Raw genomic sequence first — 24,612 nt, 5'->3', positions numbered from 1 at the left:
TTTATGTGACTAATAACAGTGAAATCTGCAGATCAATTCTCCTAAGGCAGTCCACTTGCTTACACTTTGGTTTTAAGGGTTCTAAGGTGGCTAATGAGGGTCATGGGAGAACTGCAAACTCTTCCACAGATGGTGTGGGAGATGTCTGATGGTACTCACCAGATTAGGTGACAAAATGAGGAGATACTTGAGGCAGGTACTATCACGAAGTTTAAGAAACATTTAGACAGGTACTTTTAAGGATAGGTTTCTCCAGCATCTCTGGAGAAAAGGAATAGGTGACATTTCAGGTCAAAACCCTTCTTCAGACTGAGAGTCAGGGGAAAGGGAAACGAGATACGTGATATATAGACAGTGATATAGAGAGATCTAGAACAAATGAATGAAAGATATGCAAAAAAGTAACAATGATAAAGGAAACAGGCCATTGTTAGCTGTGAGCTAGGTTAAAAACGAGTTACAGACAATGAAACTCACCAGGATAACATTGAAACTAGTACAACGACTAGGGTGAGGGAGAGACGGAGAGAGATGGGATGCAAGGATTACTTGAAGTTAGAGAAATCACAAATCATACCGTTGGGTTGTAAGCTGCCCAAGTGTAATATGACGTGCTATTAGACTTAAGATGAGAAGAAAGAAATTTGAAGGCCTGAGGGCTAAGATTTTTTCACACAGAGGGTGATGAATATCTGGACCAACCTACCAAAGGAGTGGTGCAGGTAGAAACAATTACATTTTAAAAGTTGTTTGGAAGGTACATGGATAGGAAAGGTAAAGAGAGAGGCAGGCCTATTGGGATAAGTGAAGATAAATATTGCGGTCGGCATGGATGAGGTGGGCTGAAAGAACCCATTTCTGTTCTGTATGTTTCGATGATCCTTAGTCTTGATACCGCTGTATTGCTGTTGTACACAATGAAAGCTACATTTAACCATACATTAAACCAAATGATGACTACACGGCTACCTAAGATTCTGCTGAGGACTTCAAAATACAATGCGTATATATTTTACAGAATAAGAAATGACCACATGAAGTCTGATAGAGTAGTAGTAAGTGTAAGCAACATTTCTGCTTTTTGTCGTGGCACGATGTAACATCCAAACTCCTCCCTGAAGAAATGCACTCGAAGCAACACAGGGCACTTTTAACTGACACACCTTGTTAATTCTTCCATCCAGTCAACTGTCAGTGCTGGCTATATGCTGAAATCATTTAAATGAGCAGAAACATGAAGATGCATCACTCTCTACATTGCACTGAAAAATGCAGACTAATTGTTCATTGGTATCCCTGCACCTGTTTTCACTCCCTATTAAAGTAAGGCCGCCACCAAATTTTCACAGCCCTCTGGCCTTTCATACACTACTCCTGCTCATTAATTAATATTCACATTAAAGTGAGTAATGGAGCAGATCTTTTGCTTCAAATCTATTCCAGGAAATGGCTGGCCTGCAATACCTATGTTGCACTGATTAATTTTTGGTGCCTGGTGGAACAGCCCAAACATCTTCAGCTTTTCCAGCCTTTTAGGAGACTGTGAGCAGGCGTTTTATTTCAGTTAATTCCTAAAATTAGTCATTATAATCTTTATATATATATATATATTTTATACACACTAGTCCGTGGACCAATTGGTGCAGCACCCTCTCCTCCCCCCCTCCCCCCCAGTCCCCCTCCCCCCCAGTCCCCCTCCCTCCCCATCCCCCTCCCTCCCCACCATCCCCCTTATCCCCCGGGCCCTCCTCCCCCCCTCCATCCTTACCCCCCCTCTTCCCTCCCTTCTTCCCCACCTTCCCTTCCCTCCATCCCCCCCTCCCTCCTTAGGAGATAGATTAAAAAATTAAAATGTGAAAACTTAAAAAATATAACACCAATTTCAATGAAACCTTCCATTAGCACCAAAGAGACGACGGTGGCTGAGCTAGACATGAAATAAATGGAATAAACAGATAAATACAACACCAATGCGAAATGAAATAAATAAGTTTATAACCTTCCTAACAATTCAAATTAAATCTATTTTTTAGATGTTTATGTATCTATTTTAGCAGATACAAAACTGTATATTAGATTACATCTTAAAAGTACTTGCCTGTATGTCATGCATGCAGCTGCCAAAGTATTGGCAAAGAGATGTGCAAGATAAATTAACACATATAACATGTGCTACGTCATTGTACTTTATTCTTCTGCATCAAAATGAGACACAGGCCTCTTTTTTTCTTTCTTCACTGATTTCTAAATTGAAAGATGCAAAACACACTCCTTTAGAGCACAGAAAAAGCTCCCATTTGTGAAATGGAAAATAGTCACAGCTTCCTTTTATTTTGACAGTTTGCTGTAATGATATTATTACAGGAGGGATGGAAAATAAGTTTGCAGTATGTGTAACAGTGGTGGGAAACAATATTTCAATAGGCAAGTCACTGAATATAAGCAAGACATTTTTATTCATTCATGAAATTTGTGCCATTAGTAGGGACAATCGATAATTACCCTTGATTTGAGTATTTTGGGGTAATTCAAAGGAAGGTTAAGAGTGAACCACATTGCTATGAATCTGATGGCGCAAAAAGGCCATACAATACTAGGATGACAGTTTTCTTTCCCTCGCCAGGACTGAATTTATTTTTTGTGACTGTTTAGCAGTTTATTGTTTGCCTTTGCCTGATAGCTTTTAATCCCAAATTAATTCATTGAATTTCAACTCTGCTGCCAAGTTGCAATGCGATTTAAAAAAAAACAAATGGCCTGGTCAGGCAGCACCTGTTATGGGAAATGGATAGTCAATGTTTCACGTCTGGACCCTGATTCAGATGGAGTCTTGAAGTAGGTGTCTTGAATCTGAAGAAGGGTCCCAACCCAATGTAGCATCTGCTCATTGCCCTTCACGGGTGTTGCCTGACCCACTGAATTCTTCTTGCAGTTTGTTATTTTTATTCTGGTCTCCATCATCTGCAGTTTCCAAGATGGGATGTGACCACTGATTATGAATCCGGATCTGGAGCTTGGGGATCACTGGTGCAAGAACATGTCTGACATGCTGCTATATCGTTAAGGAAAAAACATGCACAATCAGTTTTTCACTTTGTGTTCAGTGATTCGCAGGAGGATTCTTCGCACATTTGTTTATCTTAAGATCGTTTTTTTATAAAGTAGGTCACAATCCTTTCTGTGATTTTCTATAATAATGTATATGAACTAAAGTCCTGTTTTTCATCCTCTGCTTGTTGCAAGGCATATGCCATTGGATGGCACTGCCTCAATTGAGCACAGTTTGGATCCTATCAAATAACGAGGTGAATTGTTTCAGCCTGCAGGTGGGAATAGACAAATGCCTCTGGAAACTAAGATCAGGCAGAATTCAGTATTTTTTAAATGATTAGCTCGTTTAAGAGGTAGAATACATGTAATGTTAGAGATTGGGTACAGAACCTGGGTAACCTCTGCAATAATTGATATTGCACAAAAATATTTTTGGATGCATTGGGCAGGAATGTGTTAGAGCAGGAATCCAATAAAACTGCAGATGCTGGAGTTATATAGCACAGACACAGTCTTCAAGCCCAATGCGTCCATGCTGCCCAAGGTCCTACCCAAAGATAATAGAGCAGAGCAAGATAGACCACTCGACCCTAAAAACTGTAGTATGTCAAGGCGCCATTTTAGTAGGCAAACATTCAAAAAGAAAAATAACAAACATCTGTGAATTGATAGATGAGATATATTCTGCATTTTTATGGTATCATCACACATACTGTTCCCCCAAAATACTGATTACACCACGAGAGGCATAGCGAACGGCAGGTTTTGCTTACTAACATAGCGGACGTTACGCTCCTTTGCGTACTACACTTCAGTATAGGCGATTTCGACGGAGTGGTTCATCTTGCTCCTCTAGTATCTTTGGTCCTACCCAAGTTCATCACTTTGCCTGCTTTTGGCCCATATCCTACTGCATCTTTCCTCTCCGTGTACCTGTCCAAATGTAATTTAAACATTTTACTTCTACCCAGTATTTTCTCTGGCAACTCATTAACCATTTACTCACCACACACTGTGTGGAAAAAGTTGTGGCTCAGTCCACTTTAAATGTTTCCCCCACTCACCTTAAAGCTGTGGTTTCTAGTTTTAGACTTCCTCAACCTGACCATCTGCCTTATCTATGTCCCTCTTGACTTTATAAACTTCTTTATAGTCACCCTGCAGCCTCCTTTGCCCCAGGGAAAATAGTCACAGCCTATCCAGTCTCTCCTTATGTTAAGTCCTCCAGTTCTGGCAACATATTTGGGAATATTTATACATACTGATCGGCTTAATCACATACTTTTAATAGTATAGGAACACGAACCACACACAGTATTCCAGGTGTAATCTCACCAATGACTTAAACAGCTGCAACATAACAAACCAACACTTGTACTCTATTCCCCAGCTGATGAAGGCAAACATGACATATGTTTCCTTCACCATCCTGTCTACTTGTATCCCCACTTTCAGGGAACTATGTTCTTGTACCCCAAGATCTCTTAGTTCTATAACATCCCACAGGACTTGCTTTTCACTGGATATGTCCTGGCCTGGTTTAATTTATCAAAATGCATCCCTTTCCATGTGTCTGAGTTAAATTCCTTCTGGCATTCCATTGATAATTTTCCTACTTCATCTAGATCCTATTGTAACCGAAGACAACCTTCACAACACCACTAAGTTTGGTGTCATCCACAAACTAATCATGCCACCTACAATCTCATCCAATTCTTTAATATATATGGCAAACAACAGAGAACCAGCACCAATTCCTGCAGCACATACCTGGCTACAGAACTCCAAATTGAAAACACTGCTCCATTACCACCCATTGATACCTTCCACCAAGCCAATATTGTATCCTCATTCCAGCAGGCAACGTTGTATCCAGAAGATAAGAGGGTGCTGATCTGGGAATCTTGAACAAAAACCAAGTCCCGGAGGAACCCAGTGGGTCAGGCAGCATCTGCAGAGGGAAATCAGCAGACACCGTTTTGGGTTGGGAACCCTTTACAAACTGATGGAGTCAGGGGTCAGAAAGCTGGCAAAGAGGTTGGGGTAGGGTGAAGCCTGGCATGTGATAGATGGATACAGGTGAAGTGATAGATGAATACAGGGATGATTGGCAGATGGATGGAGTTAGTAACAAAAGCAAAAGGTGAAATGGAGATAAAAGGATGTCAAATAATGAAAGAAGATGCGTGAAATATAAAGCTACACTGAGGGATATAGGTGGAAGGAGTCAGGGAGGAAGGAAGAAAGGGGAAGTGGGGAACTAAGTGGAGAATAGTGGGAGATGAGTTAAAGGAAGAGAAAGAAACAGGGTGACAGTGAAAGGGGAGAAAGAGAACGTGGTTGGTTGGGGTTTTTACTTGAAATCCAAAGGCTTTTTAAGAAAGGAGGGAGAGAGAAAACGGGAAATTATAGACCAGTTAGTCTGACATCAGTGGTGGGGAAGATGCTGGAGTCAATTATAAAAGATGAAATTGCGGAGCATTTGGATAGTAGTAACAGGATTGTTCCGAGTCAGCATGGATTTATGAAGGGGAAATCATGCTTGACTAATCTTCTGGAATTCTTTGAGGATGGAACCAGGAAAATTGACAGGGAAGAGCCGGTGGATGTGGTGTACCTTGACTTTCAGAAAGCCTTTGACAAGGTTCCACATAGGAGGTAGTGGGCAAAATTAGAGCTCATGGTATTGGAGGTAGGGTACTGACATGGATAGAAAATTGGTTGACAGACAGAAAGCAAAGAGTGGGGATAAATGGGTCCCTTTCGGAATGGCAGGCAGTGACCAGTGGAGTACCGCAAGGCTCGGTGCTGGAACCGCAGCTATTTACAATATACATTAATGACTTGGATGAAGGGATTAAAAGTACCATTAGCAAATTTGCTGATGATACAAACCTGGGTGGTAGTGTGAACTGTGAGGAAGATGCTATGAGGTTGCAGGGTGACTTGGACAGGTTGTGTGAGTGAGCGGATGCATGGCAGATGCAGTTTAATGTGGATAAGTGTGAGGTTATCCACTTTGGTGGTAAGAATAGGAAGGCAGAGTATTATCTGAAATGGTGTCAAGTTAGGAACAGGGGACGTACAACGAGATCTGGGTGTCCTAGTGCATCAGCCACTGAAAGGAAGCATGCAGGTACAGCAGGCAGTGAAGAAAGCCAATGGAATGTTGGCCTTCATAACAAGAGGAGTTGAGTATAGGGGCAAAGAGGTCCTTCTGCAGTTGTACAGGGCCCTAGTGAGACTGCACCTGGAGTACTGTGTGCAGTTTTGGTCCCCAAATTTGAGAAAGGATATTCTTGCTATTGAGGACGTGCAGCGTAGGTTTACTAGGTTAATTCCCAGAATGGCGGGACTATCATATGTTGAAAGACTGGAGCGACTAGGCTTGTATACACTGGAATTTAGAAGGATGAGAGGAGATCTTATTCGAAACGTATAAGATTATTAAGGGGTTGGACACGTTAGAGGCAGGAAACATGTTCCCAATGTTGGGGGAGTCCAGAACAAGGGGCCACAGTTTAAGAATAAGGGGTAGGCCATTTAGAACTGAGATGAGGAAAAACTTTTTCAGTCAGAGAGTTGTGAATCTGTGGAATTCTCTGCCTCAGAAGGCAGTGGAGGCCAATTCTTTGAATGCATTCAAGAGAGAGCTGGATATAGCTCTTAAGGATAGCGGAGTCAGGGGGTATGGGGAGAAAGCAGGAACGGGGTACTGATTGAGAATGATCAGCTATGATCACATTGAATGGCGGTGCTGGCTCAAAGGGCCGAATGGCCTCCTCCTGCACCTATTGTCTATTGGCTGCAGCGCATCGTTCGAAGAAGGTTGTTGGCTGCAACCTTCCACCCATTGACGAACTGTACACTGCAAGGGCCAGGAGGAGGCGAGCGGGTAAGATCATCTGACCCCTCTCACCCTGGCCAGAAATGCTTTGAAGCACTTCCCTCTGGAAGGTGACTCCGGACTGTCAAAGCCGCCACAGCCAGACATAAAAACAGCTTTTTTCCACAAGCAGTAGCTCTACTCAATAACCGAAAGTCTGTAGTCTCCTTGTCCTCTGGTATTCTATTTTGTTCACACGTTTAAACTATAATGTTTTATTCTTAATGTTTACTGAATGTCATGTTGTTACTTGCGAGCAGAGCACCAAGGCAAATTCCTTGTATGTATACACACTTGGCCAATAAAATGTATTCAATTCAATTCAAATGGAGACTTCAATGTTCTGACCATTGGGGTATCCAAGCAGAATACAAGGTTCTGTTTTACCGATTTGCACGTGGCCTCGCTGGCAGTAGAGGAGACCTGGGTCAGAAAAGCTGGAATTAGAATGGGAAAGGAAGTAAAAATAGCTTGCAACTGGGAGCTCCAGCAGACCTTGGCGGATCAAGTGCAGGTCTTCAGCAAATTGGTCCCGTAGTCTTCGTTTGATTTTGATTTGATATCCAGCTCATCCTAATCCCATTTAATCTAACCTTCTGAACAGCAGCATGGAGAATAATGGAAGAGAACAAGGGAAGTCTACATGTATATCATGATAAAGCCATGTTGTATGCCAGTTTTGAAAGGCTCTAGAAACTTTCTATTGCAATTGATTCAAAGGGTAAATATGGGATGGAATAAGGGAAGCCTTTCTGCATGTATAACATGTTAAAGTCATGTTGCATTCCAGTTTTGTGAGGCTCCAGATTCCAATAGCAGCAGGGGGGGGCAGAAAATGCAGTGGTTTGGTGCAATAACTAAACAAGGAACACACCTCAAAAATGGATGTTGTAGATTCCTTGGCAGCAATCCAAATGTGTTTGAACCGGCACCAAGTATGGATTTGACTATACCAACTTTAAAGGAGTCATACAGGCCTATGTTAAAAAAAGATTTGTAGCCTGCAGATGAAAAAGCTGACCAAACATCTTATTCTAGCATATTGTAAGTACTGAAGTGGCTTAGTGATAAGCAAATCTTTTTTTTTTAAAGAGCATTACATGAAGTCTAACGTAATTGTAGATCAATCATCTATTGAAAACAGTAGTAACAATTGCAAGGCTGTCACAAGATAAACGAGAATTAAATGATTGTATGCTTTTGGCTGTCTGACCCCTTCAAATTGAATGAGCAAGTTTGTGGCCTATGTCAAAAGGTGTAATGCAAACAATAACTGTAAGAAATCTAAACTGAGTGAAGGACGAGAAACTGTGGAACAATGTTTGCCCTCAAAAAAGCACATCCACAGCCACAAAGACAGAGATGGGTAACTGGTGAGCAACCAGAAGGCATCAACAGATTAACCACCAAGACTAAAATGCATTTAGCAAAGTATGACCTGGTCAGCTACAAGATGTTGACATCTGGATTCAGGTAGCATGAATACGTTGGGGAAAGCTTGTAATTTAGAGTGAAAAAGAGTATCAGAAGTTGCAGTGTCAGCTGTTATATTAAGTTATTGTTATCTCTCGGATCAAGTAAAGGTTGTTCATAACAGCTTGAGAATTTCTAATCTGTAGTCATTTATTAAATGCTTGGCTCGGTCTCTTGTTAAACATTCCCAAGAATGAATAAATAAATCAAAACAATCAACCTTGGTTAAAATCAGCAATCTGGGTGCAATTTTTTAAAATCAAATCTGGCAAGAAGTGCAGCAATTTTAAATCTGTTCTCAATTGCATTAACATATTTTATTTTTTTAAATGAGTAGAGAGCATCTATATTGAATTGGAAAAATGCACTGGAATTTAAGAAATATTACAAGAACTTTTCTAGGCCACACTTGGCAGACATTACCTCCAATGTTGGAATCTGATCCACCATGTCCACAAACACAACTGCCCTGGTAGACCCATTGTTTTTGCCTGCTCCTTCCCACGGAAATGATTTCCACGTATCTCGACTCCATCCTATTCCCCCTGGTCCAACCTCTCCTGACATGTCTAAGATACCTCGCATGCCCTTAGTCTCTTTAACGACTTCTGCTTCATACTATACCGTTAGCCTCCAAAGTGACTGAGATACCGGCTACATGATGTGAAAGCAATACGATGGATATGAAGCAAAATGTTATTATTTTCTGCTTCTACAGGAATGGAAGTTCTGGAGTACCTTGAACAAGTTAGCTCTATTTATATGCCTTATGTATAAATAAGGTTCATAAATTCATGTTTATATATCATTGGAGCAGACATAGGCCATTCGGCCCAGCGAGTCTATTCCGCCATTCAATCATGGCTGATCTATCTCTCACAACCCCATTCTCCTGCCTTCTCCCCATAACCCTTAACACCCAACCAATCAAGTATCTCAATCTCTGCCTTAAAAATAAGGCACCAACTCTACTGCGGCATGTTGGCGCAGCAGTAGAGTTGGTGCCTTACAGCGAATGCAGCGCCGATGACCCAGGTTCGATCCCGACTACGGGTGCTATATGTACGGAGTTTGTACGTTCTCCCCGTGACCTGCGTGGGTTTTCTCCAAGATCTTCGGTTTCCTCCCACACTCCAAAGACGTACAGATTTATAGGTTAATTGGCTTGATAAATGTAAAAATTGTCCCTAGTGGGTATAGGATAGTGTTAATGTGCGGGAATTGTTGGTCGACGTGGACCCAGTGGGACAAAAGGGCCTGTTTCCACGCTGTATCTCTAAACAAACCCAATGACGGCCTCCACAGCCGTCTGTGGCAACAAATTCCATAGGTTCACCACCCATTGACAAAAGAAATTCCTCCATCTCCTTTCTAAAGGTACATCTTTTTATTCTGAGGTTATGCCCTCTGGTTTGAGACTCTCCCCCATCCTCTCCACATCCACTCCAACCAGGTCTTTCAAATTCGGTAAGTTTCAAATCCAGTAAGTTTCCCTCATCCTTCTAAACTCCAACGAGTACAGTATATGTTAACCCAGTCATCCCCGGGATCATTCTCCTGGGGGGAAAACCTCCTCTGGACCTTCTCCAACACCAGCACATCCTTCCTCAGATATGAGGCCCAAAACTGCTCACAATTCTCCAAATGTGATCTAAGATCTTCAATCAACCAACACTTGCAGCAGATGTGGTCACCAGGAACCACCAACGGGTCCACCAGATGCCACATCATGCATCTGCAGAACATTGCGTGATCCTGCATGCCTCCTTTATGTGAATCAAACATGTATTTTGACTTCCCGCTTGTTGCTGCTCTGGGCTTGACAGGTCAGCACTTGTCTCCACCGGTGCTTCTCACCAAAACCTCTTCACCAAAGCTTCAAGTTGCACTTTTCCTCAACACAGCACTTCACCTCAATATGGCCGCTCCCAACAGGCCTCTCCATGCCAATGGACCCTTGTGAAATTTGAAGCGTCTGGTATTAAGACTATTATGTCTAGTACTTTGTCAATGGTGAATAGTTTTATTGTTTGTCCTGAAAAATCAAATATCAACATTTTTGTGCATATACTGTTCATAGGAAGAAGGGGTTTTCCTGCTGAAGACAATTTTCGTGGACAGAAGTCTTTGATTGGTATACTGGTATGGACATTTAAATTATTTATACCACAATCTATCATTTACAAGTGTTAGAAGGTGTTCATGTGTTTGTGCATGAACAACTGCTGAAGAGTAGTACAGAGGAATTCAATGTCAGCAGTTTTGTTTACCTGCACTGTAAGAACATACATCTCCAAAGTTGTACCACTCCCATTTGAAGGGACAGAAGGTGTGCTGGTAAGTGAACAGGTCTCACATGTTTCACCGCTATTGAGTGTAGTCAGGCCAGATAGAGGGCCATAACAATGCTTTCCTGTAAAAGGTTTGAGGACACCAGAAAATCACTTGGCAATCAGTGAAAACCATCAAGCTAAGAATTTTCTTTCCACAAGTAAATCCTTGAAGTGGTGGAAATTGGGTGTCATATATTAGAATAAATTAATCTTTTCCCAACCCTCGACATAAATTTGTGGATCATTGCCATAAAGAGAAAGCCTTCTGAGAGTTTCAGGTCAGGAAATTTCAGGAAGTTTCAGGTCAGGAAATTTCAGCTGTACAATTTTGGTCTTTTGATCACATCGGCTTATTTCGTTTAGATGGAAGATGGCATGAGGCATAGATATCCCAGTAACATCATGTATAAAACTAATTAAATCTGAACTTTGGAAAGGCTCAGTTCAGCAGTGCATTGCTTTTGTTGATCAGTGATTAAAAAGGAAGAAAAAAATCCCCATAGTAAACAATGTATTTATTTTCTTATGGTTCATCCCTAGAAGGCAAATTAGATAAAACTGCAAATGTCTAGAATGCTCAACTGATAGAAACTAGCAGCAAGAAACTGATGGCTAATGCTGTACTCATTGTAAAATCATTTATTTCCCGAACTACTTTGGCATATCTCTTGTTCCTAGATACAAAATCCAAAGAATGTTCAGGGAAGGATCGATAAGCAGGAAATAGCATTTGTACCAAAGCATCAAGTAATGACCATCACCAGAGAGTCTAATAACTACCTTTAGTTAAAACAACATGCAAGTGCCTTTAATATTCAATGGCATTAACACTGCCCTTCTCAACATCCTAGGGGCCACCATTGAATAAAACCTCAACTGGAAAGTCACATTAGTACAGTTTGCAACAAAGGACTCACCTGCAGATAGTACCACCATTGACAAGGTACATCAAGGAAAGCGGAGGAACCCCACCACTTGCCTTGATGACAGTAGCACATGCAAATTTCAAGAATTTCAACGAAGCAGCCAGCTAAATTGGCATGCCACCCATCTCCTTAAAAAATAATTCCTTTGACTACTGACACACAGTGGCTAAAATGTGCCCCATCTCCACAAATTACACTGCAATTAATCACCCGAGCCAAGCTAACAGTACTTCCCAAATCCACAACCTCTACCATCAGGAAGTTTCACAGGAATGCCACTACCTGCAGGTTACCCTCTGCATTATGTGCACACTATCCTGATTTGGAAATGATCACCCTTCCTTCAAGGTCTTTCGGTTTAATTCTTGGAATTCCTTACCCAAATATGGGAATATCTTCATCAACAGCAGTTAAGGTGGTGGCTGACCACCACCTTCTCAGGGGCAATTAGACGAGCAATAAATGTTGGCCATTAATGTCCAGATCTTTAAAAAAGTGAATGTAAAAAGCACCAGATCAATTAAAACACCTATCTTACATTCACATGTGATACCACTGAAGAAATAATGTTGCCAATGAATAATCAGACAGAAAGAAAACTTGACAAAGCAAATAAGTAACCATTAAAGTTGATGTGCAGAAGCTAATTCTAAGAGAATTATTTTAAGAAGCATCTGAAAAGAGGTTATGGGAGGAACGGTAGCGGCACGGTAGCGCAGCGGTAGAGTTGCTGCTTTACAGCGAATGCAGCGCCGGAGACTCAGGTTCGATCCTGACTACGGGTGCTGCACTGTAAAGAGTTTGTACGTTCTCCCCGTGACCTGCGTGGGTTTTCTCCGAGATCTTCGGTTTCCTCCCACACTCCAAAGACGTACAGGTATGTAGGTTAATTGGCTGGGTAAAATGTAAAAATTGTCCCTAGTGGGTGTAGGATAGTGTTAATGTACGGGGATCGCTGGGCGGCACGGACTTGGAGGGCCGAAAAGGCCTGTTTCCGGCTGTATATATATGATATGATATGAATTCCAGAGCAGAGTGCCCATAGCTAGATGCAGAGCTATCAACGGTAGTATGGAGGATGAGAGGCATATAGCATAAGCCAGAACTTGAGGAACTCAGATTATATCACTGGAAAAGGTTATGGAGAAGTAAAGGAGTGAGGCCACAAAGATGAAATTATTTACTTAAGGCACTGGCAAACCAATAGTCGTGTGTGAATAATGAACAGGTGATGGGCTGACAGAATTTGCCACAAATTAGGATATCAGTGGTATTTAAGGAGGGCTATATTTTTCAATGAGAAGTCTTCAAGAAGGGAACTTGAATGATTACTGCCGGAAGTAAGGCACAGATAAGGATTTATGCTGTAAACCAATTGAAGCTGGGGTGGAAACAAACTAATTTACCAAGATGGAAATAGGCAGTTGTGGTAGAAAGAAGATGAGGTCAGGAACTCAGCTCATATTTAAACAGAATTGCTCAAGCTGTGAATACTGTGAAAGCTGAGGCAGTATCAAGTCACTGGTTTTTAAAAATACATTATTTTAAATGCATAGCATATCAAGTTAACAATAATGTTTGCATTTCCAACTTGTTTGACAAATGTGGTGGTTGCAACTTAGACTTGGTAATGCAGCTGTACAAATAAGAAATCGCAACCATCATTTCTCTCTCTCTCCCCACAAACGATAAACAGCTAAGTGGCTCAATGCACTGCAAACCCAGTCCCTGATGCAGAGCCCTTGCTTCATGTTTCTCCCCCACCCCCAGATTATTTATTCCCCATCAGTCTCTGATAATGCTGTAAAGGTCGGGAGAGGTTGAAAGGTTGGTCTTCTTTTACAGTACATCTGCATGTCACAAACACTCTTTTTAAAATATATTTTTATTTAAATTCTCTATGTATATAACCAGAATTATTAATACAGAATGAGCTGTGGAAGAGGATGATTACAATGGATTTGATTCTATTTAATGGTTAACTAGAGGTAAAGTCTGCCCTTTGTAATGTTGAATGAGAAACCCAGCAGCAGAGAGAGAGTGGAGGGGTTGAAAAAGGCAGTGGTTTTGAATGATATTGCTGAGGGGCAGTCTCAGACAAGATAGAAGTGGCCAAAGTTAGATAACTGCGAGACTGCAAAGTTGTTAAATTTTTGAGTAATTAGAGAATCCGCTGAAGGAAATTCTTTGACCACAACTGGATGAACAAGACTAGAACTAGATGTGTGCAGCTGAGTTACATGCTTCCAGAATCAGAGTCTTTTTCATGTCATCTGACATCACAACTATTTTCCCCTTCAGGTCCTTTTTGTAAAGTGGAGCATCAATAGAACATAAAAACAATTAATTGTCAAAGAACAATGTGTGATACTCCACAATAAAGCTAAGGTATTGCATAATGTTCACACTGGAAAATGGTTAATGAAACACTGTTAAAAAAAATGGGCAAAATATACTCTTGAAATTACTGCTCAGAAATCCATATTTCATAGACTTTACAACAGTAAATTTTAGACCACATTTTATGCGACAGTACTATGGCAGAAAGATACTCCCTGAGACCATCCTTGTTCTAAGTTTACTTTGTACCAAACAAGATAATCTTAAAATTGTAATGAATGTGTGATTTAAGAGAACTGAGCCAGTCTTTAAAGCTTAGTTGGATTGATGTCACGGAATCCCCTTTAGTCACATAGTTTAAACCAATGTTTCCATTTATTTGAGTGCCTTAAGCAGCTAATACTTAGACAGGATTTAGTCATTAGGAAGCAAAAACCTTACTATTTAATCTCCTGGGCCACAAAGAATTAAAACAGTCCAAACCAGTAAATATAACATTTAAAAGGCTGAATTTGCATACGTTCAAGTCTTAACATCTTGGCGATGTTTCGGGTCAGGACCCTTCTTCAGATTGTGGTAGGGTGGGGGAGGGCGGAGAAAGTTGGAAGAGATGAGGGGAAAAGACAGAGACAAAGCCTATCAAGTGATAGGTGGATACAGGTGGGGGGGGGGGGATTGATAGGCAGATGGTTGGACAAAGGCTAGAGATAAAAAGACAAAAGGCGCGAGATACGGATAAAAGAAGTGCAAATTATGAACCAGAGGAAGGAGTACAAATAGAGGGGGAGAGGAAAACGGATTTGTGTCCAGGTGGGGCACAGGGAACGGAAGAGGGGGAGGGAGGGGAGGAGGGGGAGAGGGAGGGAGGGAGAGGGGGGGAGGGAGGGAGGGAGAGGGGGGAGGGAGGGAGGGAGAGGGGGGGAGGGAGGGGGGAGGGAGGGGAGAGGGGGGAGGGAGGGAGGGGAGGGGGGGAGGGAGGGAGGGGAGGGGGGGAGGGAGGGGAGGGGGGGGAGGGAGGGGAGGGGGGGGAGGGGGGGAGGGAGGGGAGGGGGGGAGGGAGGGAGGGAGGGGGAGGAGGGGAGGGGGGAGGGGGGAGGGGGGGAGGGGGGAGGGAGGGGAGGGGGGGGAGGGGGGGGGAGGGGGAGGGAGGGGAGGGGGAGGGAGGGGAGGGAGGGGAGGGGGGGAGGGGAGGGGGGGAGGGGGAGGGGGGAGGGGGAGGGGGGGAGGGGGAGGGGGAGGGGGGGGAGGGGGGGAGGGGGGGGGGGGAGGGGGGGAGGGGGGGAGGGGGGGAGGGGGGGAGGGGAGGGGGGGAGGAGGGGAGGGAGGGGAGATGAGATGAGATGAGAGAGAGGTAGTGGGGTTTGGGTTATTTACCTAAAATTGGAGAATTCAATGTTTGTTCCGTTGGTTGTCAGCTATCCAATCGGAATACGAGGTGCTGTTTTTTCCAGTTTCTGTGTTGTCTCACTCTGGCAATGGAGGAAGTCCAGGACACGAAGGTCAGTATGGGAATGGAAAGAGAAGTTTAACATTTTATTTTATGTGAGTCTATGCTTTGTCTCACCGATGTAAAAGAGGCCAAGTCAGGATTGAGTTGATGAGATTATTTGAGGTGCACTTACCTGGAAGTATTACTGGGGTTCCTGGATGGGTGGGAGGGAGGAGGTATACAGATAAGTGTTACATCTCCTGCGGTTGCACAGGAAAGTACCTGGAGAAATAGTGGTTTGGATGGAAAGGGATGAGTGAGCCAAGGAATTGTGGAGGGAACGGTCTCTACATAAGGTGGAAAGGGGTGGGTTTGGGATGATGTGACTGGTGGGGGAATCGAGTTGAAGGTGAAGGAAATGTCAGAGATAGATGTGTTAGATGTGGAGGTTGGTGGGGTGAAAGGCGGGGACCAGAAGAACTCTACCCTTGTTCCGTTTGGGAGGGGGTGTGGGGGGCAGAAGCGAGAGCAGAACTATGGGACACAGAGGAGGCACACGTGAGGGATCCATTTATAACAACAGGGGGAAATCACATTTATGAAAGAAAGAGGACATCTCAATGTCCTTAAGTGAAAAGCCTCATCTTGGAAACAGATGTGGCAGTGATGGAAAAATAGAGAGTGTGGAATAGGAGTCTTTGCAAGAGGTGGGAGCAACTGTAGTCCGAATAACTGGGAGAGTCAGTGGATTTGTAGTAGATGTCAGTCGATAGTCTGTCCCTTGTGATTTAGATCTAGAAAGGGGAGAGAAGTGTCAGAGATAGTCCAAGCGAAATTGAGGGCAGGGTGAAAGTTAGTGGTAAAGTTAATGAAATCAATGAGTTCTATACAATGCAGGACGCAGATTCTCCCGAGATGCTGCCTGACCTGTTGAGTTACTCCAGCATTTTGTGAATAAATCGATTTGTACCAGCATCTGCAGTTATTTTCTTATACTATAGTTCTATACAGATGCAGGACGCAGCCCCGATGCAGGCATTGGAGAAAAAGTTGGGGAATGGTGCCAATGTACATTTGGAACAAGGAATGTTTGCTGCAACCAACAAAAAGGCAGACATAGCTGGGGCCTATAACTACACCTTTAACCTGAAACATGTGAGAGGAGTCAAAAGAGAAGTTGGCGAGGATGAGGACAGGTTCTGTCAGGTGAAGTGTATTAGTTGAGGTAAACTGATTGGGTCTGTGTGCAAGAAGGAACCAGAGGGCCATGACATCTTCCTGGCGAGGGATGGAGGTGTAAAAGGACTGGACCTTCATTGTAGCTATGAGGCAATGGGGGCCTCTAAATTTAAAGTTTTTGATGTGTTGAAGGGCAAGTCTGGGAGTGAAAGGGAGAAATGTAATGGTAATTGTATTAATTCCTTAAAAGTAATTAAGTACTCAGACATTTTTGACAGACATGCTTAGGGAATGAAAACTGAAAATCTTTTTTTTCCACGAGATTACAAATCTGTTGATGATTTTCACTTATTCCAAACGTTTACAATGGTAACTTATATTTCAAAAGTCGGCTGAAGCATGGCCCTTGACACTTAGTTACAAATTTCCACATGAATTGCCACAACCCCAGTTCCAGCTCGCCTTCCAAACACCCTGTCAAACAGGTTTGGTGTTGTCGGCAATGGCCAAGTGACAGGTTCAGTTCAAAAAGCGGAATGTCAGAGACCAGAACCTGTCTACGATGTAAAAACAGTTTCATTGCACGTAGAAAGACACAAAAAGCTGGAGTAACTCGGCAGGTCAGACAGCATCCCCGGAGAAAAGGAATAGGTGACATTTCAGGTCTAAACCCTTTCTTCAGACAGTCAGGGGAAAGGGAAACGAGAGATATATACAGTATACAGAGAGATATAGAACACATGAATGAAAGATATGCAAAAAATAACAATGTTCAGGGAAATAGTCCATTGTTGGCTGTACTAGGTGTAAAAGAGTTATACAATGAAACTCACCAGGACGACAGTGAAACTTACAACGACTAGGGATGGGGAGGGACGGAGAGAGGGGGGATGTAAGGGTGACTTGAAGTTAGAGTAACGAATAATCATACCACTGGACACGTAGATCGGGCCACGAACCTGGACTGTCAGCTGAGCTCCTCTGGCCGGCCGGCAATTAACATATGCGCTGCACTGGCATCCTCAGCAACGTCCCAGTGAGTCTTCGGGCAGGTGCCAGCCTGGGTCATTCGGCCCAAACATTGTGGCTCGGCGAACCATGTCAGACCGAAAGTGAGCAGCAAGGACAGACGAATGGGACATTTTTGTTTTTAAAAAGTCAAGACTAATGGAGGAAACCACTTCCCCGAGAGCCGCTTGCTTACTTGCCAGGTGCAACTCACACTTGCTTTGGACAGGCGGGCAGTGATGCCGGGTGCGGGGACACGCCGGTGGAAGGACGGTGCCGGTGTTGGCTCCTCTCTTTCTGCCGCCGGGTCCGATCGGCGGTTGGAGCCGGCACGCGGGCCCGTCCCTTCCCTTCCCTTCCCGCCGCCCACTGCTCGTGCTCGTCAGTGTCGCGCGCGGCGGGGGCGCGCTCGCGCGGCCACGTGTTGCTCAGGCGCTGATTCAGTTGGGGAGCGCGCGCGAGGAGGAGAAGGAGACGCAGCGGCAGCTTCAGCCCCATCTGTGTGTGGTGCGCCGTGCCGTGCCCTTCCCTCCCTCCGTCCGTCCCCAGCACGACTCGCCGGCCAACCGGCCTGCCATCCTCGCACTGGTCAACTGTGCCGCCGGCTCTCGTTACCCACCCCCTCCCTCCCCGCCCCCCTTTTCAACGTGACTCCGAGACAGGCAGCGAGCGTGCTGTCCGGCTGGTATTCATTCAGGTAACGTCAATGTTTATTTTGTCCGCTCCCTCCCTCCCTCCCTCTCTCCCTCCCCCACAGCGCCCGCAGGCTCCTCTCAAAGCGGCCTGAAAGTTGGAGGAGAGCAGGAACGGTGTGTGCCTTTGTGTGATATTCCCGTGTGTGCGAGAGAAAGAGTGGCAGCAATAAAGGCCTTTAACTCATCAGTCACTGCCCACTGACCGATTTTCACTCTCTCCTCACACTGACTCCTCCAAAACGGAAACTAATTCACCCGCAGTAATAAAGGCTGAGAAGCTGCCGGGTGTGGAGGTTGGTTGTTTCTGGCGTGGCTGTCAAATGAATGTTTGTGCAACTTAATCTTGATATTTATGTTTGGTTTGGGAAACAACGACCAACAACTGCTCATCGCTCCAAACTTAATTTTGTTGCATTGTCAATATACTCTACTGGAAGAGCAGACATTGGGAGACGTGATGATGTCGACATAACATTGTTTACTTTTGGCGAATGTTATTTTTCTAACTGCTGTAAATTTCAAGCCTTTCATTGGAAATTGACATGTTTGATTTTAAAATTATTTCAGGATTTATGAAATGACAAAATATTCAGATGGTGTATTTGTTTGTGTTTTTTTTAAAGAATTGAAACTGGAGTTATATTTAACTTCGATGTCAATTTGTTTCGACTTCCAGAGCAAGTAATATGTCCAGTGAGTCACAGAGGGCTGATGACAGCCCAAGTACCAGTAGTGGTAGCTCAGATGGGGATCACCGTGAGAGTAATCAGCAAGAACAAGAAAGGGAACAACCACAGCCGAAGAAGAAGGATGCCAAGATTTCCAGTAAAACTGCTGCTAAACTTTCAACTAGTGCTAAAAGGTATCAACATCCCAAATCTAATAATTTTGTTTCTTCCTTGAGGAAGATTTATTGTGTAAAAATATTAATGTTTTTCAGCAAAAAAAATGATAAAATTGTGACTACAAATAATGTATCGATATAGTATCGATCTACAGAGAGATCTTGGACAATTCTCTGAAGGTGACAACACAAGTTGAGAGAGTGGTAAAGGAGTATAATATGTTTGCTTTGATCGGTCAGAGCATTGAGTATGTCAATATGTATTAATAGTCATGTTGCAGCTTGAAAGGACTTTGGTTAGACCACATTTGGAGTATTATGTGCAGTTCTGGTGGCTCAATTTCAGAAAAGATGTAGCGGCTTTGAAGAGGGCATAGAAGAGGTTTACTAGAATGCCTCCTAGAGAACATACAATGAACAATTAAGAATAAAACATTAAAACAATAAAGCTATAAGGAGAGGTTGAACAAATTTGAATTGTTTTCTCTTGAGTGTTGGAAACAAAGGGGGTCCTGATAGAAGTACGTACAATTATGAGGCATAGATAGGATAGACAGACGGACGGAAATATCAAAGACTAGGGTGTAGTTTTACGATGAGAGGGGTAAAATTTAAAGATGTGTGGGGCATGTTTTTTTGCAGGGAGTGTGCTGGATGCCTGGAACATGCCAGGGGAGGTGGTGTAGGCATATATGATTGTGGCATTTAAGAGCTCTTTAGATTGTCACGTGAATATCCATCGACTGGAAGAGATCCATGGGACATGTTTATGGAGGAGATTAGTTTAACTTGGCATTATATTCGGTACAGAGAATATGGGCAAGGCCTATTCCTGTGCTGTACTATTGCATTTTCATATTTCAAATGGGTAGTTGTCTTTCTTCAGGGTTTTTCCTTTTCATGTGACACAAAATGCTGGATGGTGCAGGTGGGGCTCTGTGGCGTGGAAGTTATGCAATGAAATGTTCATTGGAACATTCCTAGTGGAATCAAGGGATATGGGGAGAAGGCAGGCACAGGTTACTGATTATGGATGATCAGCCATGATCACAATGACTGGCGGTGCTGGCTCGAAGGGCCAAATTGCCTCCTCCTGCACCTATTTTCTATGTTTCTAAAATCTTTTACATTTTTCACAACAATATAGAAAAGTCTTTAAAGTAATTTTGTTTTCACAAAAGAGTGCATAATAAATTGTTGATCTTGTGAAAGTACAGACGTAAAATTGTACAGCATAGCCTTTTAGTCGACCATATTCATACCGACCTTTCTTGCCCCTCTACACTAATCCCATTTGCTCACACTTGGTCTGCATCCTTCTGTGCCTTACCTATTTGAGTGCATGTCTAAACCTAGTAATTATATCTGACTCCACCGTTGTCTCCAGCAGTGAGTTCCAGATCTACCCTCCATGTAAAAAAATGTGTCCCTCAAATCCCCTTCTATGAGGTCACCCTCTGCCTCTTTCACTCCAAAGAAAACAAGTAAAATTCAATGGGTCGCTTGATTCCAGCTGGCTATAGGTAATGGGTATCATCATTCATTTATTATCTCTGGATTTAAAATGTGGAATTCCCCGTCCAATTTGTAAGTTTCCCTCCACTAAAAGTACCTCAAAATTTCAAGGAATCGCATCGTTATTTTATCAAGGTATTTAGGGATGAACGATAAATGCTGGCCTTGCCAGCAGATTCAGTAAATGTAACAAAAACAAACATGAGTGATAACAGCAATGCAGAGGGTATCAGTAAGAGAAGGCAGTAATGGCTTAAAGGGTTTCTTTAAAATTATTCAGAGTTTTGGTAAAGTGGCTGCAAAGAAAATGTTTCCATTTGTAGGAAAGAGCCTAACCAGAGGCCATGAATATATCATCCGTCCGTCTGGCTGTCTGTCCTCTCGTTTGTTTGTTTGTTCCTGAACAACAGCCAAAACGGTACACGATAGCGCAACAATTTTAGGCCCACCTTACTCACCATCATTCCTTTGGTGCTAATGGAAGAAGGTGTTATATTTTTAAAGTTATTCACATTTTAACGCTTAAATCTATCTCCCAGGGAGGAGGGAGGATAAGGGGGGAAGGGGAGGAGGGGGGAGGACGGAGAGAGGGGGGAGGACGGAGAGAGGGGGGAGGATGGAGAGAGGGGAGGAGGAGGAGGAACAGGGAAGGGGAGAGGTGTCACTGAGTGAGCTGTGGACCCAAAGCCTCTCCTGTATTGGTGTAGCACCCTGAAGCCCCCCAACCAATCCCCCTTATCTCCCCCTCCTTCCCCCACAGATCCACTCCATCCCCCTTACCCACCCCCACTTGCACCTCCCCTGGCCCCACCCCCACTCCCCCCAGCCCTGCCTCCACCCCCTTCCCCCTCCACACCCCTATTCCCCCCTCCCCTCCCCTCACCCCCACCTCCCTCCCCGCCCCCCCCAGCCCCACTCCCTGCCTGCACCCCACTCTCCCCCCACCCCAATCGTCCCTCCTCCCGACCCCCACTCTCCCCCACCCCACTCTTGCCACCTCCCCACCCCACCCTCCTCCCCAGCCCTACTCTTGCCCCCACCCACTCCTCCCCTCCTCCCCCACCCCCCGTCTCTCCTCCCCCACCCCCCACTCTCTCACTCCCCCACCCCCCCCTTTCCCCCCATTCCCCCCACCCCCACTCTCTCCTCCCCCACTCTCCTCTCTTCCCCACGCCCACTGTCCCCCTTCCCCCCCACTCTCTCTTGCCCCCACCACCACCCCCCACCCCGTCCCCCACTCCTCTTCCTCCCCACCCCCACTCTCCCCATCCCCACTTTTCCCTCCTCCCCACCCCAGCCTGCCCTCCTCCCCAGCCCTACTCTCCCCCCACCCCCACTCTCTCCTGCCCCCTCCTCCCCCACCCCTCCCCCTCACTCTCTCCTCCCCCATCCCCCCTTTGCCCACCACCCCCTTTTCCCCCTCACTCCCAGTCTCTCCTCCCCCACCCCATCCTTCCCCACTCTCTCCTCTCCCCTCCTACCCCCACCCTCCCCTCCACCCACTCGGCCCCCACTCCCCTCCATGGACCCGTTGGCGGCGAAAGCCACTTACCACTATCCGTGCGTGGAGGGAGGAGGAAGTGCGGCGGTGGCGGCGGCTGAAGCCTGGCCGAGCTGGGAGTACTCGAGGACGGCGGCGGCAGCGGCCCGGGGACTACTCGAGGCGGACATCGCAGTGAGACCCAGCAGAGGTGGGAGGCGGATAGTGCGGCAGGGCGGCGGGGCCTGGGACTACTTGAAGCGGGTAGGGCGGCGGGAGCTGCGACTACTCGAGGCCGGTGGTGCGGCGGGAGGCCCGCACAAGATGGCGGAGCGTGAGGAGGAGAGCGGCTGCCATCTTTCTAAAGTCGCGACGGGGCCGTCGGTGGCAGCTCGATATTCCAGGTTACTGATCTTCTAGTGTCGCAGAGGTGGAGGTAATAGAGGAACATAAGCTGCACTATTGATCAGTAAGTACATAAGAGCAGTACTTACAAGGTCCTGCTTGGGAGGTTGATCTGGAAGGTTAGATCACATGGGATCCACGGTGAGCTAGCCAATTGGATACAACATTAGCTTGGCAGTATTTAATCCGAGGGTAGTCGTGGAGGTTTAATTTTCATTTTGGAAGCTTGCAACCACTGGTGTGTCACAGGGATTGATGTTGGGTTTAGTGATGTTCGCCATCTATATTAATGATTTGGATGAGAAAGCAAGTTGAAGGATGACACCAAAATTGGTGGCGTAGTAGATGGTGAAGAATGGTATTTAAGATTATAACAGGATCTAGATCAACCGAGAAAGCAGGCTAAGGAAAAGCAATGGAATTTAAGTCTGACAAGTGCAAAGTGTACTTCAGTAAGTTAAACCATGTCATGGCATGCACAATAAATGGTAGGTCCATTGTTGAACAGATTGACCTTGCGGTACATAATTCCTTGAAAGTAGCGACACAGGTAGCTAGGATGATGAAGAATTCACTTGGCAGGCTTGCCTTCATCAGCCATGGCATTGAGTCCTGTAGAGTAGGGATGTCAAGCTAAAGCTGCATAAGATGTCGCAGAGACCACACTTGTAATATTCCATGCAATTTTGACAGTTTCACCACAGATAGCCATTGAAATTGACAAGCAATCAGTTCTATTGACACTCATGCAATAATAATCTGTTAAACAATATAACATACAGTCGTTACTATTTTTAGATTACAGTAACAAAAATGAACTTAAAGCTATCAAAAAGTTCTTTATATTTGAAAATCCTGTGGAGGAAATATCTTTGTTAATGCGAGTTTGAAATTCTCTAGCCCCTAATCCCCATTCCCTCATTTGAACAATTGTTATTCTAATGCAATTTTTCTGAAACATGAGATTTCTTTGGGACTCAACTATTGCGTTATAGCAGAACTATCTGTGCATGGATAGGAAAGGTTATAGCAATAAGGATCAAATGCAGCCAAATAAGACTAGCTTAGGTACCCAAGCTTTGGCAAGGACAATTGGGTACAAGGTCTGTGAGGGTCCAATGTGTCTATTTCCTTTGTCCTTGGTGATAGGTCACATATTCAAGAAATACTGTTAGAGAAGCCAAGGAGAATAATTTTCAATTTATCAGAACAACCCTCTGTGCAGTGAAATATTACTGTTCCCTCTTCTTTATAGTGACATTCTTAAAGCAAATAGAGTCATAGGGTGATGCAGCATGGAAACAGGCCCTTCCGCCCACCTTATCTGTGCTGACCAACCGGGCATTCTGGGATAGTCTCATTTGCCTTCATTTGCCCATAGCCTTCTAAACCTTCCTATCCATATAATTGTCCAAATATCATTTGAAATGTATGTCAATATATGAATAGGAAAAGTTTAGAGGGATGTAGATCAGTGCATGTTCCTTTAACATAGTGACCTCACCACTACTAACCACGCCCCATGGTCTCTTGTATAATTGTAGTTTCCCCACCTCCAGCTCGCTCTCTAGTTCCAGTGATGACCACGGACAGCTAGGGCATAATGTGTATAGTGCTATTAATAAACGTATTTAGTAAAAGACTCTGCGTACGAGTGATATCCTTTTACATGGTGTCAGATCGGTAGACTTGCGTCTCCTGTTTATCGGTTTTTATTTTATTATTTCTTTCTCCCAATTGTATCCCCTCCTTCCACTTTGCCATGGCTTCCTCGTGTCGTCGTCCGGACACGCTCGTTTTTGATGGGGACATAGTGCACCGCTGGACGGTTTTCCAGCGGGACTACGAACACTATATCGCGATTGCCCATCCTGATGCTACTGCTGCAATTACGAGCTAAAAGCAGGCAAATGGGACCAGGTTAGATGGGGCATCTTGGTCGATATGGACAAGTTGGACCATAGGGCCTTTTTCCATGCTGTATAGCTCTATGACACAATGAAAGTCGGCGTTGTATCCACTTCTACAGCTTCCTGTTTTATTGTAAA

The 24,612-nt window shown here is 44.4% G+C and overlaps 1 protein-coding gene and 1 long non-coding RNA gene across 4 annotated transcripts in view; one reads left to right on the top strand and one right to left on the bottom strand.

The window, feature by feature from the left end:
- Window positions 1-2,104: 2,104 nt before the first annotated feature.
- LOC144605742 (uncharacterized) lies at window positions 2,105-17,979 on the bottom strand. Its single transcript, XR_013548887.1, has 3 exons — window positions 17,577-17,979; window positions 15,384-15,478; window positions 2,105-2,244 (listed from the first exon to the last, which is right to left on the bottom strand). It is a non-coding gene; the product is annotated as an uncharacterized LOC144605742 (long non-coding RNA).
- An 80-nt stretch (window positions 17,980-18,059) lies between these two features.
- The window catches only part of LOC144605720 (ubiquitin-conjugating enzyme E2 E2), a 97,617-nt gene continuing 91,064 nt past the window's right edge, over window positions 18,060-24,612 (top strand). The window contains exons 1-2 of one of the 3 annotated variants that reach the window (XM_078421234.1): window positions 18,060-18,322; window positions 18,997-19,182. In XM_078421234.1, the coding sequence (XP_078277360.1) occupies window positions 19,007-19,182 (176 nt within the window). In that variant the 5' untranslated portion in view covers window positions 18,060-18,322; window positions 18,997-19,006. Of the gene's footprint in view, window positions 18,323-18,414; window positions 18,435-18,503; window positions 18,614-18,996; window positions 19,183-24,612 lie in introns of those variants that run through there. The other 2 variants (XM_078421250.1, XM_078421242.1) reach the window with 2 other exon arrangements.

Source organism: Rhinoraja longicauda, chromosome 2 (assembly GCF_053455715.1).
Source record: "Rhinoraja longicauda isolate Sanriku21f chromosome 2, sRhiLon1.1, whole genome shotgun sequence".
Taxonomy (NCBI): Eukaryota; Metazoa; Chordata; class Chondrichthyes; order Rajiformes; family Arhynchobatidae; genus Rhinoraja; species Rhinoraja longicauda.
The sequence above is the reverse complement of the archived record's forward strand: the minus strand, read 5'-3'. Positions and strand labels throughout refer to the sequence as shown.